General features: G+C 55.2%; 2 protein-coding genes across 2 annotated transcripts; one reads left to right on the forward strand and one right to left on the reverse strand.

Annotated features, from left to right (window-relative positions):
• Nucleotides 1-649: 649 nt before the first annotated feature.
• Nucleotides 650-3,740, reverse strand: NCLIV_056360 (Eukaryotic initiation factor, related; the record flags this gene model as incomplete). The annotated part of the gene is made up of 5 exons (XM_003885191.1): nt 650-719; nt 1,248-1,597; nt 2,197-2,687; nt 2,962-3,196; nt 3,423-3,740. 5 exons carry the CDS (start codon nt 3,738-3,740, stop codon nt 650-652), a joined length of 1,464 nt encoding a protein of 487 aa, XP_003885240.1.
• Nucleotides 3,741-8,704: 4,964 nt separating this feature from the next.
• Nucleotides 8,705-16,819, forward strand: NCLIV_056370 (hypothetical protein; the record flags this gene model as incomplete). Its single annotated transcript, XM_003885192.1, has 12 exons — nt 8,705-8,728; nt 9,385-9,565; nt 9,995-10,529; nt 11,026-11,133; nt 11,652-11,824; nt 12,130-12,260; nt 12,860-13,154; nt 13,687-13,893; nt 14,143-14,480; nt 14,904-15,520; nt 15,927-16,153; nt 16,557-16,819. 12 exons carry the CDS (start codon nt 8,705-8,707, stop codon nt 16,817-16,819), a joined length of 3,099 nt encoding a protein of 1,032 aa, XP_003885241.1.
• Between the last annotated feature and the right edge of the window lie 207 nt (nt 16,820-17,026).

Consider the following 17,026-nt stretch of genomic DNA (forward strand, 5'->3'; position numbering starts at 1 on the left):
CGAATTTCGCTCGGGTGCTCCCTGTGTGTAACCACCCGCCGCGCCAGGCGAGAGGCTTGGTTTAGATATACAGCTGGGCATGGAACTGCCCAGTGTTCAGACGTGCCAGTGCAAAACTGCAAACTGGATTGGAAGTCAGCATAGCTGCTCTGATGTCGCTGGCTCCACATACCCGAATGTATACCAAGTGTCTATACGCGCATCTATGTGAGCTCACGGAGCATGCGCAGCTGACGATGATTAACTACATCGCTGTCTCTAGGTTGCGCTCCATACGGAAAAAAGGTATAGGTTTAGCCTCTCGTTGTCGACCTGTATAGTTGTCAACGAGAAGCTGCGCTTCCCATGGGGCGAGGCAGGCGTTTAATGGACAATGTTGGGAGATTGTGGTGGGCGAATGCCTTCCCCACTTTGCCACAGTAACAGTACGGTCAATTAGCTGTCCCACGCCTCGCCCCCTTCTCGGTAAGACCACGCAGGCCCCGTCATCAAGTCCTCGCTCTTTGCAAGCATCTAGCCGCAGCATGCAGGCAAGTCAACTTTTGTACCGGAGATGCTCTATCATCACCTCGGGTGAGACCTCCATAGTCTAGTCCGATTTCTTGTCTCTCGGCTCTTTTCACTCTTCGCCGCTCAGACGTCACACATATCAAGTGTAAATTGCTTCGTCGATCTGGCTTGGAATTGGCTGAATTTCTGTGCCCAGTTCGCTCTCAATTCTGCACAAAACACAGCAGACGTCGACACAGAAAAGCAAAACGTAAAGCGCTGTCTGTTCTCGCGTTACCATCGACTACCTAGCCGCAGACTGCATTCCGTCTGCCCAAGCCGCTCGTTCCCTTTTATGTCACATTATCTTTTTTTTGTGCTCGGATTTTATTCACGATCACTTAAGTTAACTGCAGCGGCGGCCTGTCCGTCTGGATCGAAGACCAAAGCACTGCATCAAACGGTACACCCTCGGCACGTCACACCTGTTCATATGCGGTTGCCTTCCTATTCGTTAATGCTTCGCTTTCCCGTCAACTGCCAATGGCTGCGTCTAGGCAGATCGGCGGGCCGACCGATGTGGTACGGGAGACAGGCTCTCGGTACCAGCGTGAGTACTGATTTTCAAATACTGCGTTCTTGCCCATCGCCTGGTCTGTTCGTCTCACCGTTCGCACCGGATACGGGACGTACACTTTTTGCGGATGCCCGCCGCGTAGCTGGCAACGTCATTGGATGAACGAGGCGTCTCCGCTTACCGGTAGAGGTTGAAGCGGTCGTCGTAGGTGATAAGGTTGATGGCAAGTCCAAGATGTCCAAAGCGGCCGGAGCGGCCAATGCGGTGGAGGTATGTCTCTGAATTCTTTGGGAAGTCGAAGTTGATAACGACGTTAACGGACTGAATATCGATTCCACGTGTGAATAGGTCGGAGGAAACAAGACAGCGGCACGCCCCGTTCCGGAAATCGTGGAAAACCCGGTTTCTGTGGGACTGCATCATCCGCGCATGAATGTAGAAACACGAATATCCTAGCTCCGTGATCTTCTTAGCCAAAAGCTCCACTCTGGTCACGCTGTTGCAGAAAATGATCGCTTGGTTAATTTGAAGCTGCAAACACAAGTTGCACACGCCACCTCAACATCTGAGAGTATCTTGTGCTGCTATTCCTGTTCTCCTGGCGCGCACGCTTCGACTGTCGACAACTGGAAACGTTCCTTTTTAACGTTCGTCTTCGCTCCCTGGAGTCCAGGGATGAGTAAAGCAGTCGGCGTCTGCCCGCCGAGCAACGACGGAGCCCACCTTGTTCCCAAAAGCGTTATTGCATTCAGTCTGCTTTGTTTGCTACACACTCGTCTTCGCGTAGCCCGCAAAACTTCACAAAAATCTCATATAGCGATCTCCCGCGTTGATCACGTCTTGCTATCGTCGTCCCTTCTTTCTTCGTTTCGCACGTCAACCATGCCTTCTTTACGTGTCTCGACCTCCCTCCTCTCTATTTTGGCATCACGGTGACGTGCAGGTCCTTCGTTGCTGCCGCTTTCCCAGTTGCCTCGCTTTCCTTTGTTTTCTTGCAGCCCCTCTCCGCCCTAGTCACGTTTCGTTGCAGCCCAGCACGAGTAGGTTTCTACATCTCCAAACACCTAGACACCGCACTGTGCAAATGATCCAACTGTCCCCAAAGATGCAAACATGCGCCCGTTTTTTACCTTCGAGAAAAGGGTGTTGAGGCAGTGGACCTTTTGACGTTCTTCGACAAACGCGTAGTACTGTGTAAGACCCTTCAGCGTGAGTTCGTCCATGAGGTTGATTTCATGAGCATCGGGGAGATACTTGTTTTTGAAGTCCTTGACTGTGACCGGAAAGGTAGCGGAGTACATGAGAATCTGCCTCTCTCTAGGGACGAATTTGATAAGCTCTTCTACAATCGGTTGAAATTCCGCCGAGAGCAGTTTGTCGGCTTCATCCATGACCACCATGTGGCAATTGCTCAAGTCGGCGACGCCCTTGTTCGCCAAGTCCAGGATTCGTCCCGGCGTCCCACACAGCACATGCACGGGATTATACAGTCGCATAATGTCGTCTCGAAGGCTCGTGCCTCCTGTCGAAACCATGCACTGAACATTCATGTGCTTCCCGATGGCCTTCACGACTGCGCTCGTCTGCAGAGCCAACTCGCGAGTCGGAACGAGAATCAACCCTGAGCAAAACAGCACATCGCCGCAGCGGCCTTCGTTCAAACCCGAGTCGCCTTCGACACACATTCACATATATGTATATATACCTGCACGTTGATGTATTGCGACATGTGAGGAGATGTTCACAAGTCCTGGAGTCCGTGAAACGCCACGTATACGCCTACTCTGACTTCGACGAGGAGCGGCAGAGGGAGGAGCCTCCGTGCTGGTAAACCCCGAGCCGAGCACGAGCACACAACTTTGTGCACCAGAGTGAATCCACAGTGAAGCACGCACCTTGAATATAGCGCTTCGACGTCTGACACTTCTCGAGGAGAGGAATCGAGAACGCGGCTGTTTTGCCAGTGCCGTTTTTCGCCCGGGCGAGGATGTTTTTCCCGGCGAGGGCGATAGGAATGGATTCTTCCTGGATCGGCGACGGCTTTTCGAAGCCTTTCTCGAAGATCCCCATCAACAATTCACGTCGTAGGAAGTACTCCTCGAAATCGGTGCCTTTCGTTTTCGTCACATCCTGAGAAAAAGAGAAAGCGTGGGAAAAGCGGGAGTCTCTCTCCCGCCGCCTCGCGTTCTCTTTCTGCCGTCCCTCCCCCTTTTGTTCTGTCTGCTCTACGCTGCCTACGCCTCTTTTTCCGTCAGCCGTGCGGTCTCCAGACGCTCAGGGGTTCGCCGTTCTGGTGTCTCCCCCGTTTCCACACCCGCTCGCCCCCTCACTCTCGATCCTTCGGGTTATGCCTCACCTCCGTCTTCACGCGGTTGTCCTTTGGAGGCAAGACGACTTGGCTCTTCCACCCTTCGTCGCCGTCGGGGGTGTTGTTGGGATCGGCGACATGCGCCGGATTCGCCGGTTGGGAAGGCGCCGCACTGTTTTGGGGCTGGTGACTGAAATGCTGCATGCGGGGTTGCGCGTAGCCGTACGCAGGCGCGCCTTGCTGCCCCATCCCATGTCCCCCCCCGCGGGCGTCGCCCTGGTTCGCATTTCGCTCGCCTCCGTTTTGGGACTGAGGGAACGGCGAGCCGGACGGTCCGGGTCTACGGGTGTAATAGGCTGCGCTCATCTTGCTTCGGAACTACAGAGTACACATATAGATACAGGCGATGCATCTATAAACATCCAGCTGTGGAGTGGCGCATCTGACTATCCAAGTGGGCCACGAGACCCGGCAGGTGAAAAGGAGACAAGCCGCAGCGGGCGCGAACAAGACAACCGCGGGAAGGCGAGACGAGACGGAGGGAAAACAGCGGGGGAGAGCAGGAGAGATTGGAGTTGAACAGAACGCACGAAACGGATGCGTTTCCCCGTAGCGACACCAAACGCGGAACGTTCCCGTCTTTCACATTCGCCAAGGACAAGGTTGAGGATGGAGACAGACAAACGGAAGGGAAGTGAAAGGGGAGAAGCGAGAAAAGAAATACGGAACCCTGGTCGAGACAGAAATGCTACCCCGCATTGTTGCGCAGCGTGTGGCAATCGGGGACGAAGAGTGCGGAAACGCGACGCTTTCCACAGAACCCTTTTCCCCGGAGAGGAAGAAGAAACAACCAAGTCCAGACAGACGAGCCTGTTTCCCCCACTTGAACCCCAACGCCGTTACGCCCAGGCGGTCGTGGCCCGTAGTACCGTGTCCCCCTGGAGCAGATGCCTTAGCTGTCGTCTGCATGCACAAAAGAAAAGACAGCAACCCACGAAAGCGTGTACGCACCGACTGCTGCAGGGAAAAAAACTCACCTTCAGTAGACACACCCACGCACGGTCGCCGGGCGCGGACGCACAGCCGAGACAAACGAGAAAAAGGCGACGGCAGACAGTGCGGGCAAAGAAACGGTGACGGCGCCGAAAGGACGGATCCAGACTCACACGGTAGAAAGCAGCAACCTCTCCAACTATATAAACAGAGATGTTCGCATATATATATATATATAAGTATACTATTTGGCTGGCAGACGGGGAGAGAGGAGGAAGAATGCGGTGGGGGGAAGAGGACACGGAAATCACACGAGGAAAGCAGAAGGCGGACAGAAGATGAGAGAAACCCACAGGAACTCGGGAAACGAACATGCAAAAAAGCGCCCATAAGGTGACCCGCGGAAGCTGCGGGGGTCAACGCCAACACGAGTATGTCCAAAAAACCTTGCATTCAGTTGCAGTGCAGATCCAATTGCCTAGCCTAATCTTCCCCTGACACACTACAATTTATTTCTGTGAGTAGATACGGGCGTAGTTATGCACAACTACAAATAGGAATGTATGCGCACGTGGTCAGAATGCGAGTGTACAAACGTCGCTGCGTCCGCGCATGCACACGTGATCTCGGGCACTTGCTTTTATTTGCTTTGGAAACGGGCATGATCGCGACGGAATCAGGTGAAAATACTGGCGGACGAGGATGGACACGCAGACAGGAAAGGAGTGCAGGCAAACGGACAAAGATTGCGGAATTTTAGTAAGGCGACGGAGGCCCCCGTATGCTGGTCCCCCCGCCCCCTCCCAACGGACGTTGCCATGAGACTTTCCACAACAGCAAACTAGGAACAAACACGAATCTGCTCCCAAATGAAGGGCAGCGCGATTTCCTCTCTGTATGAAAAGGACAGATTTGGACGCACGGGAAGACAGGCAGGGAGAGAGACTGCCATTTCAGGCGGCCATGCAACCGGGATCCACCGGAAGGTGAAATCGACGGTAAATTAACTGGATAAAGCTCGGAAAACGCTTGGGTCCGGAGAGAAAGGATACGTTTTCCGTTGCTGTACACGCACAACACTCAGTATTTTTTCCCGTTCGTATGTGTACCTTTTTCTTGCTGTCGACCGGAACGCGCGGAAAAGGTGAAGAGTGCGGACAGGCCACGCGAGACGGTCGAGAAGGCGCCGAAAAGCAGAACGGACGGAGAAAGAAGCTGAAAAAGCAGGAAAAGGGCGCTCTATCCCAGGCCCGGAGTGAAATTGTGTCGCTCTGTCAAAAAATGGAAGGAAACGCTGGAGAATACGTGTAATATTCCTCCTTTCTCTGTCGTGGGGGCGCGCGCAAGTTGCACGATCCCTTCCTCTTTTTCGGCACGAAGAAGAGACGGACTGGGGTTGTATTAGACCCGATAACCTTCCGTGTCTCCCTTGTGTTGATCAGCGGAAACCAGTTGGAAGCCAAAAAGAGTAAGGGCGCCAAAACAGGGATTTAGAAATGCGTAATGCCACCACTTTCTTTTTTTCCGTCGAAAATGGATATATGTACACACTGGTCAGCGTAAATAGAGATATTGCGGCCGAAATACATGTATACGTATCTGTACGTGTATGTCGCTACCAAGCGCGCGAAGCCTAAGGCTCCTCTTCTTTGCTAGAGGGATTATCCAGGGCGGGAAAAAGTTGCTCGGGGGCTCACGCCGCAGATTAGCGGAAATAAAGAAGGCGAAAGCGGCGACGGTTCGGCCCCGCAAGGAAAAACGCTGAAAACCTACGACGGGAGTGTTGGATCTCGTGGGAGGAGGTGCAGACACAGACAACCAATAACGGCGTTTTTAGTCAAAGAGCAACGACTTGCCGGGACCGCTGGAGGCCAATAGGATGACAACCGCTAACTCCCCGCGCACAGCACTGCGAAGCGCGGCTGCTTAACTACTTATTTTTCCAGCGGTGGCTTCCACATGCATCTGAACCCTGCAGTTCTCGAAACACCACAGGTACAAGCACCACGACCCACTTGCTGCAGTGGGACCGTCTCGGAGCAAAGCGGTGGGGGCAAACTTTTTGCCATTTGCGTGCTTGGTCGGTGGCCCAGGGTGGAAAAGCGTGTGAAACCCTTGCGCTGCTCATCATCGACCGCGTTACACCGCTGAGCGTCGCGTGAAAGCGGGTTCCCGATATGGAAAAAGGATGATCCGAGTCCCCCTGCCTACCCACCGCCGACCACAGATACCAGCACGAGGGTGGCGGCGGGTGGTTTCCACAGAAAGGCTTTTCTGCGCGCTACGAGAAGAAACCCGGGTACAAACGCATGATCGGAAGGTCGACCTCGCTGAAATGGGAGAAAAGAAGACACACGGGGAGTGCACTGCAGCCAATTGAGGCACCTGAGAGCGAGCAGCGCACGGCGTCACCTGTCTCAACTGCATTGCGTGAAAACGAGACACGAAATACCGGCCTTGTGGCGGAACAGAGAGCGGCGACGCTGGGGAGCGGCACACCGTCACTCACAGGCATTGGAACTGCTAATGTGTGCCGTTGATACGGCCACACGTCGCGTTTTTACACCTTTCGAAGGACCAAGGTGGGACGGTTGTGCTTTTTCTGCAGGCCAGCGGCGTGCTACGATTTTTTTGCTTTTCTGCCACCGTTACTGTCCCAGCGCAGTTCCAGTACCCACCACGCATGTACAAGACAGTTCGGGACTGCAGGCAATATTCGGTCGATAGACGTGTGAGACGTAGCTCAAGAAAAGTCTCTCACGCAATGCAGAAAAGTTTAGCTAAATTTGGCATTCCTGCCCCGTACGTGTCCTGAAACCGCGACGCTCCAGTAGCTGCGTTTCTTTTTCTTTTCGGGAACAGAGAAACCCAAGTGCAGCTGACAAGCTAACTTTCCGGTGTATTTACATCTGGGAGCCGTTGCAGCCGACAGGCGACAAGCTGGACGCCTGTACTGTTCAAATTTCTTCCTGTTGCTGTCTTTTGTGCATAGTCTTTCGAGAAAGAAGCTTAGGCGGCGTGCTTTCTTTGTTTTTGAGAACTGAGTGCCACGGTTTCTTCGGTTCCAGGCGACGCGTCCGTACAGTTTCTGTGTCGCTTTATTAGGCAGTAACTGCAATCGCCCGAAACCGCTAAATGCCTTTGCGGTATTCGTGTGGCTTTCGCTATTGTCTTAATGGCAGGGAACAGTGAAGGAATTTGCCCGTCCATTGCTTTCAGGGGCGAAAGCTTATTTTTCCATTGCCTTTTGCGCTGTGGAATCCTGTGAGCCGAACGCCCGTCCGAGTTGCAAATGCGGTGTTAGCTTTTTTTTTGCGTTTCCTGGATTTTTTGAGTGACACCACGGTAGTTTTGGTAAAGGCTAAGCTAGGTCTAGACCTTATAATCTGCTCTGACAGACCGGCCGTGTCGACCGTGTTAACTGCGGGGCGCTGGACATACAGACAGGAGTTTACGTGAGTGTGATTGCTGGATAGGCGCAGATGGAAACTTGCACTGGAAGTGTTAAGTTCACGCGAAGAACTCCCTTTTCCGTGACTTTCGTTAATCAACTGAGTCCACTGTGAACGACTGTGTCCTCTGACGCGTACGCGAGGGCTGTCCGTCATTGTCGCCATTGTTCTTCTGTCGGCAAGATTGTTTTTCGACCCTTTCTTATCCTGCCTACCACAGTCCCCGTCCTTTTCTGCGTCGAGAAGGCATTGTCAGGCTCCTGACCGTCTTTAGTAGAAAGTTTTGTGGATTGCGTCTTCCATCGGTGCCCGCTGGCGTTTCTCTTGATTGTGAGTCTGGCGTCCCCACCCTCTTTTCCGCACACTCCTCGCACTTCCCTGCTTTGACGTTTTCTTCGCATGTCGAGCTCGTGGCTTCCGCTCTGACAATCCGCTCATGAGGTGTGAACCTCGTGGAGCGGATTGAAAAGAAAACGGCTTTCGCGTTTTCTGCTCGGAAAGCGTACTGCCTCTTATCTGTGTGTTCTGGTCCCCAGTTACGTTCACTGCGTCTGAGGCACAATGGGAACGCACCGTCGGGCACCTTTTTCCCACCTAAATGACCGCCTGAACGTATTCCTTGGCAGAAGGAAAGACTCCATGTATCGCCCGGGCTCTCTTTCCGACGAGAAGAGCAGGCGGAAGTCAGGAATAATGGAAGGAGAGGGGGGGGGTGGGGTATTGGATTTCGAACGAAAGGACAGAGAAAGGGCAGAGGACGAAATGGAAGACGTGGGGGAAGAGCAAAATGGAGTCTCGGGCGGCGGTTCAGGCGACCCTCATCTTTGGGGGGGCCTACGCGGTGGCAGGAGGGAGCGGGAACTGTTTGCGCCGAGTCGGACAACCATGACAGAGCGTGACATCCATCGTGTAAGTTTCTTTAGACGTCACTGGAGTTGCTGAAATTTATCTTTCTGTATATATAGGTGCTCAGTGATGTATAAGTAATTCAATCGTATTTCACTACCCCGACCAACAGAACAGCCACGGAAGTCCAGAGAACAAGTAGACAAAGAAAGGACTGCACGCAAGTCAGCTTAGATTCAGAGTTACTCTGTCATGCTTGCAAAGGTGTTTGCGTTGTGCTGGAGGCCGAGGTTAGAGCGAGGCAGAGACCAGGGTGGACAGTTAGAGGGAAATCGTGAGAGACAGAAGGGTCGTGGGAGAATTCATGCGGGGGAACGGCGACCGCGATAGGGGAGGGTGTAGATTCACAGACGGGCACGGGTAAGTACCGACACAGCGACGGTGGTGTATATATCAATGGATGCAGACGAAAGAACTGATAGAGACAGTCGGGGTGAAAGACGCAGGTTGGCAAAGATTGACCGCCAGAAAGGGCAGGAGGCATTTCGCCTGAAAGAGACAAACGTAGCGGTATACACTCAGAGAAAGGGAGGCAAACGGTGAGAGGGATTTTCAAGGTCCGATGAAGCAAGGGGGAACTGTGGCGTTACAGTCTGGGGGACGGAGTGCGCGAGACAAGCAACGTACATAGTGAGCGCTCTTCTCCCTCTTCGTGCCAGGAGTTTGATCTCGGAAAGGGCGCCGGAGGAGTGGTAACGCGCGTGAAGGCTGAAGCAAGGTCTCGGTGGCGGAAATTTTCGTGGGCGCAATTGCTCGTTTCCACATTTCCGATTATTGGCGCTATCAAGACCTACAGTCGGCACCAGTTAAACGCCGATTTCTTTTCAGGGATATCAGCAGGTTAGTTTTGATTTTGGCAAATTTGAACGGGCACAAACACAACACGGCGGACAAGACGTGAGTACGCCATCGCGAATTCCGCCGGATGCTTTCGTGCTCCCTGGCCGTCCGCATTTTGCAGCCCTGATGTCTGTACAGTTGACCGGTGGGGAGGCCCGTGAATGGAGAACAAACGCATTAATTACGTGTATATTCCTAGGCGCACACGCCCTCAGGCATAGGTTATCACTATATATGCCTATATATATGCATATATATACATATTTATATATTCGTGCATGCAGTGAATATTTGTGTGCGTCCACGAAAGTCGGTTTCCAATCTGAGTTTATGTCTATTGCTATTTGCTCACCCCAGAACTGACTGTGTTTACGGTCGCTTGTCAAGACGGTTGGTTTGTGTGGTATCTTTCCTTGCATGTTCTGTCAGGCGTTATGGCAGTTCCCATGGGGATGTCGTACGCGATGCTTGCGAACCTTCCTCCTCAATTCGGTCTCTACGTGGGGCTCTTTTACCCTCTCTTCTACATGCTGATGGGGACAGGGAAACATGTCGTGGTGGGAGTCTCTGCGATCGAAGATCTTCTCGCGGGCGAAGCTGTGTCGCGAATCATCGGAGAAAGGGAATTCGTCTCTCAGCTGGAGTCCCAGAAGAAGCTGCTTCTCGACGAGGGGCTAGCTGACTCGGCTCTGCAAGACGCCCTCTTGAGGCGAATCGAAAGTCAAGAAGCAATTCTGGCGCAGGCCAGGATCGATATTTCAATCGGCCTCTGCGTGTGTGTCGGCGTAGTGTATGTCATCATGAGAGTCCTACAAGCCGGTCTCCTTGCCGATCTTCTCTCCGTGCCCGTCCTTTCCGGCTTCTCCACCGCTAGCGCCTTTCTTATTGGCACGTCTCAACTCAAACACATGACCGGACTGGTCGTCCCTGCCGACGTCGAAAACGCAGACTTCAAAATCATAAGGTACGTGTGCCTCATGGATTTTTCTGAACGCTTCGGGGACCAAACTCGAATCCGGGAAACGGCTGAAACGAAACATCACGGCTGACGATTCGGGCCCTTCCGTCGATACGTCGGGATCAAAAACCGAAAGGCTTCAAGCAGCTACATACAGGGAGTAGTCGCTAGCAGCGCCGTGTTCCGAATCGTCCTGGAGGCTTCAAGATGACGCGATCTGCACCGGATAGACACATCTAAACCACAGAAGCGGTCTCTTTTTCCTCAAGACGGGGCGGCCGAAACCCTACCCCATATCGCCCGGGATGACCCGCAGAGGTGGCGGTTTGCCTTTTTCGACTCTGGCGAGCACGGGCACGAGAAAACGGCAAACCGGACACGCTAGAAACCGGGTGCTTCGGGCATCACCAAGCATGTTGCTCTGTACGCGCTTTGTCGCGCTCTTTTGTGCGTCTTTTTCGCTTCTGAGTTTTGCCTCCGCTCTCCCTCCTTTGCGTCTCAGACAATGGTGGCATTGCTTCAGTAACATTTCGCAGTGGAACGGCATGGCGGTCGGGATCTGCTGTCTCTCCATCGGGATTCTCGCAATTTGCAAATTCCTCAGTCGCCGGTGAGGAGCCGCTCCTTCCTTTTTTCTCAGTAGCGAACAAAGATGGAGACGTCCCTGCTTGGAGCATAGCGCTCTGTAGGGCGGCTGGCGTATTTCACAGTACTCGCCACAGGCTGGTGCGCCGGTTGCGAGACGTACGCCCGCGTGCGATTTGCCAAACGGGTTTGCTCCTCTCGGCTTCCGAGAGCCGGAGGCACGGCGAAGTCAAGAAAAAGTCAAGAAAGACGGGCGAACTAAGAGAGAGGCGGAATGGAGAGAAAAACCATGAGTATCACGCGCCCGCATAGCGATACGCCTTCAGATGCGGGCGTCAGTGGTAGAGATGCCCATGTATTGGCGCGCCGGGCGGATACCTAGGCGAGCGGGTAGGGGAGTGAAATGTCGGCTCGATCGAAACTTCTTCTCGACGCGGACATGAGGCGGAGACACTTGGTAGATGGAGGGTCCATTCCCCGAGGAGACACAATCGAGAGCGGCCATCGCTTGGGTTCCTCTTTGTCTTTTCCGGTCGTCTTCAGCTACTTCAAGTGTTTTCCTCTTCCGGGACCGCTGATCGTCGTCGCGATCTTCACGGCCATCACGTACCTGTGCCGCCTGGACGAGAAATTTGGGGTAAAAGTTATCGGTCTCATTCCCGACGGGTTTCCGTCCGCGCGTCTTCCGTCCTTCTACGTCCCGGTCCTGCCGGCTAGTAAGTTGCGCATCAGACGGGGTTCGAAACGCCAGTGAAGACGGAGCAAAAGGGGTTCTGGGAAAATGTGAAGTTCGCCACACAGTGCCGCGACATGACGAAGCCGCAAGTGCATGCGTGCTGCTGGTTGTAGATGGAGGGGTACAGCAGGGATTTCTTCCGGTTCCTGACAGCCGCAGAGATCCGTCCTGGTGCCTCGGGGTATCCTAATTGCTCTGAGGCGAGACGAGAAGGGACTTGACGGTGCGTTCTTGGCTAGCTCTGCCGAGCCAGCAAGTGGACTGCGAGTCTCCCATCTTTGTCAGGTGACCTCGACGGCAGCGCAGTCACCTATCGACTGGCGTTCCTCGACGTCCTGCGCGAGGCGTTCCCGTTGACAGTGATGTTCTTCATCATTCACATCTCCATCGCGAAAACGATCACGCAGCAAAAGAAAGTACTGCTTTAAGAGAGAGAGGCAGAGAAGAATGCAACGGTTGCGCGCGACCGTGCCGCCGGGTCTTGCATCTGTGCGGCGTCGCCAAGTCTCCACGGCTTCTCCCCATTCCACGGGTTCTGATAAGTCCTGTGATGAGTTGATCGAGGACCAGATGCCTCGGGTGTCCCTCGCGACTCTGCACCTAGGTTCTGAAGGTTTGCAGATGCTCCGGACGAAACCATATCTCTCATGCAACGTGGCGTGGGTGTATTTCTGGACGGGCAGTACGGGTCGCAGACTTCACAGAGCTGACAGTCAGTGGGCGACGAGCAAGAAACCAATCGGCGACTCGTCACCGATTGCCTCCGATGGGTCTAGGCTTCACCCCCGCCGCCGCGGTCGCATCAAACGTTTCCACTTCCCTGACGCGCTAGCGCCCTTGCGTTTGTCTGCCTTGACCCCCCGCTCCACTGTTTTTGGATTCAATGCATACGCGCGAGGCCTCGCCTTCTGCATGCGTCCAGCGCAGGATCTGTTGGACTGCGTGCGTCGGCTTACCGGGTTTTCTTCGCGCTTCACTTCTGCCGCGTTGGCTGGTGCTGTGCTGTACCCTGCAGACGTATCAGATTGATCCGGACCAGGAGCTGACGGCTCTGGCCTTCTGCAACTTCTTGGGCTCCTTCTTCCAGTGCTTCCCGTGCGCCACGTCTCTGTCGCGCACGTCGGTCGTCTCGGCGACAGGCGCACACACGCAGCTTCACAACATCAGCAACGTATTGGTGATGATTCTCACGCTCTCCCTCATTACCCCGCTCCTGTACTTCCTTCCCAACGCCGTCCTGGCCGCTGTCGTCCTCTTTGGGGTCTATGGCATGATGGATTTCTCCGAGTTCTTCCGGCTCTGCAGAATCGGTAGGCAGGAAAACGCGCAAGGCGGCGCCGGCAGCCCCGCGTTCGGGCCCGGAGCACCCAGGGAAGAGAGCTCCCCCGCCTGGATGTCTGGTTTAGTTTTTTTATCTACTTTTGTCCCTCTCGATCGCAGGCTGTGCGGCCGTGTTGGAGCAAAAGACGTAGTGGGGAAGGGGAGCGGGACGCGCGTTGCCAGAAGCGACGGCAGGCTCGGTGGCAAACCCGAGCGGGGACATGCAAACGCCACAGGAAAAAAGAGGGGACCCGCGCGGGTATCCGCCGGGCGCATGAACGCACAGAGAACGTATGCCGAAAGAGAGATTGTTGAACAACAAACGTGCAGATTCCTGTAGGTTTCGTTTGCGACGTCAACCACAAAACACGCGCGATTCTGCTCTGTCGCCGACGTCGCTGCCGCCTCAGAGTCCCGGGTGTCAAAGGATCTGGACTGGGTGAGGTGTCTCTCTCGCGTCGAAAGGTGTGCAGACCCTTTTTCTGCATGTTGTCGCGATCATGGATTGCTTGGCGTCTTCAGGCGGTCTCGACGTCCTCCTCTGGCTGGTCTGCTTCTTCATCACGATCGTCTTTGGCGCGATGGAGGGGATCCTCGCCTCAATTGTTCTCTCTCTGCTCTGGCTTCTGCGCAAGACGGCGCGACCGCAGTGCATCGTCTTGGGGCGTCTCCCGCAAACCTACATCTACAGGAACATCGAGCGGTTTCGCATGGCGAAAGAGGAGCCTGGTGAGATGCACCTTGAGGTGAAGCGGTCGGCGAGCACTCTCGCAGGCCGGAGAGACAGTGAACAAGGCGAGCGAACGGAGACCGGCAGACAGGCGACGGAGAACGCCTGACAGAAAGAGGCAGGAGCGGGAGCGGGGGGGGGGGGGGTTAAGCGCGCGCGAGGGGAGATGGCGCAGAGGGCGAGGCGTCGAATTGAGACACGAGAGGAGGCCGCGTTGCATCCCGTTTCCCTTGTTTCGCCGCGTGCAGGCATCAAAGTCGTACGCTTCGACGCGTCTCTAAACTTCAGCAACAGCGACTACTTTGACAGCCGTGTTCGGCAGAAACTGGAGCCGTCAACGCGGTACCTCATCATTGACGGATCGTCGATCAATGACTTGGATGTGACTTCGATTCGCATGCTTCAGCGCCTGTGTGCGTACCTACGGCAGCAAGGAATTATCATGTTGTTCGCCAACTGGAAAGGCCCCATGCGCGATTTCCTACAGAGAGCTCAGTTCTACGAAACGCTTCCTCCAGAACACTGCTTCCTCTCTCTCCACGATGCTGTTTTTTGGGCGAAACGGAAGCTCGCTGCGGAACAGAAAGTAGGTGCATGCGCGAGCCGCAGGAAACAAATCAGGCGTTTTTGAAGTCCAGTTGCAGATCCGGAGGTGTGCAAGAGGCGCGAAATCGCTGCAGACCGTCGCGATGCCGACATACCCCGCCCGCGCTTCGGATCGTGACGGTTCGGTGGTTCACCCTTTCTCTTTGCCCAGAAATGGCGAAACCGACGTCAGGTTCCAAAGGCCTGCATGCACGTGTTCGATCTTTTATATTCGAACTCGAGTGCAAAGCCGCGAGTCCGCACGCTTCTCTCTTCTTTTTAGTGTTTTCGGTGTGTATTGCGCGGTGTCCAGCGACAGACGGAATCTGTCGGGGGTGAAGCACGGTATCAGCCAGTTTTTTGTCGCGTGGCTCCCGTAGCAAGGAGAACAGGCGCTTCTTCCCACATATGTGTGTTTTCGTAGCTTGCGCGCGAAGGCGAGCATTCTTCCTTGACTGCGCGGGACGCCGCTGCGCCTCTCGAACCCTTCTACTGGCAAAGCAAACGAGGCGGCACGAGCGACGTGCGCATGTTGCCAGAGGGCGTCGCGGGCGCGGTCGAGGCCGGGCAGAGCTTGAGTTGCTTGCCCACGACGGAGTGCGTCGTCCCGTCTCTCGACTTGTCGGTAGCAACCTGCACCGCGTCGCCTGTGGTGTGTGTCGACGAAGCCGAGAAAGACAGCAGCAAGAGGTCGAGAGAAGACAGAAGGGAAGAAGGCGAACGCCTCGGTTCGCTAGCGAAGGTGCACAAGCAAAACGGGACTCTGTCTATTGTCGCTCCTCCCGGTTCACCTACTGGAGAAGGGGCCGCCGGCTCGCTGATTCCTGTGGAGCTGAGTGCAGTCGCCTGCGGCAGCGAGATCGCCACCCTACCGCAGTCTCTCAGTCGACCGGGAGGACCAGATCCCTCACAGACACGCCGCGAAGGCGAAGAAAGGGCGAGATACGATGCAAGGAACGCAGCGTGCAGGGTCGAGAGAGGTGTAACGGGACCTCCGTCCTCCTCACCTAGCAGCACGGTGGTCCAGGATGACTCGACACCGTAAGTTTGGAAACTTTGCACACGCAAAGATAGGTCTGGATACGAATGATGCGTATCTGTATCTGCTTGCATGTGTCAGGTGTGTTTGCGTCCGTTGCCGATATCGCACTGAGGGGTTATTTGATCCAAATCGCGCATGCATGCGTTTCGAATGGCGGTTCCTCATCGCGTGCATGCGCATGCGGTTGGCGCCACGTCCCGGAAAGAAGAGGAACGCACGACGCCCGCCACAACTGCGTCGCGCTGTCGCTGTCTCTATTGCTGTCACCTTGCATTTCCTCCGGTCCTTCGCTCGCTGCGTCGCGTTTTCTCCTTTTCCGGTCACCACGCCTCCTTTCGGTTCGCACGTCTCTCTTCTTTCGATTCCCGCCCACTGCTCTCTTAGTGTTTCCCCTTCTTTTCTCAGCGGGGAGCCTGCGCGCCGGCGATCCTTCAGTGAAGTCTTTCCATGCCTAGTGCGCCGTCTGAGCTCTGTGGCGAGTACGGCAAAAACCACGGAGGCAGACGGGGACGCGGCGCCGAATCCGAATTCCGCAGCGGCTTCCCTGTCTCCCTCGCGGGCGAACTTGCGCGGCTCCAAGACGTTCTCAAACACCCGGCACAGAGGTGCACGCGCCTCGGCCACCCAGAGAGGTATGGCGCCTTCCGGAAGAAGCGAGGAGGAGCGAAACGGCCACAGGGTCGTCTAAGTGGCGTGTAGCGCAGACCGCGCAGCAGGAGCGCCGGAGGGAGGAAGGCACGAACGGCGGGACGCAGAGACAGAACAGACGAGCTGGAGGAACGGGCACAAGGCCGCGTGTGACGGGGTGCTTTCCACGCTGTGTTCCAGTTTTTCTCTTAGGCCGCCTGCGTCGCTATGGCCGATCGTCCCTTTGCCCCTTTTTTGACGTAGACCTCGAGTTGGTTGTCGATCGCTCTGCACGTGTGAATTCTCATCACGTAGATGCCAAGCGTCCCGCGTACTCCGAGCACCGACGCTCAGCTCTCTCCAGGCGTCTAGCGTCTTGTTACGCGCTTTTCTCTTTTGTGTGTTCAGTCGAGTGGGGCTGGGACGGCCTGAGTGCATGCGACCCAGGGATGATTCGCGTGGTGACAGAAGTCACGGGGACCGGCCGGAGCGTCAACTGGGCGGTTCTCCAGACCGGCCGCGATTCGCTACCTGGTGTACCTACGGTTGTGACTGGCGCTGCGCAGCTCGCCGGGCAACGCGAGTCTGACGCGCCGGCTTTGCCTCGAAGGGACGCCGCTGAGAAGGCGGGGCCTGCAGCTGGAGAAGCGGATCTACCACAAAGGGATTGATCCAGTCACGCGTGGAGTTGATGATCGGTCTCCAGTCTTATGTTCGCTGCTTCGTTTGGAGCGAGGAGCCGGTCGGGAACGGGTGTGTGTCTAGCGAAGCGCATGTGTTAAAGATCAAAATCAGAGGTAGCGAACAGAACAACGTGGTCAGTACCATTCGAAATCAGGCGCTAACCCGCCGCTTGTGTGTCCTCTGACTTACGCGTC

The sequence above is a fragment of the Neospora caninum genome, chromosome XI (genome assembly GCF_000208865.1).
Source record: "Neospora caninum Liverpool complete genome, chromosome XI".
Lineage (NCBI taxonomy): Eukaryota > Apicomplexa > Conoidasida > Eucoccidiorida > Sarcocystidae > Neospora > Neospora caninum.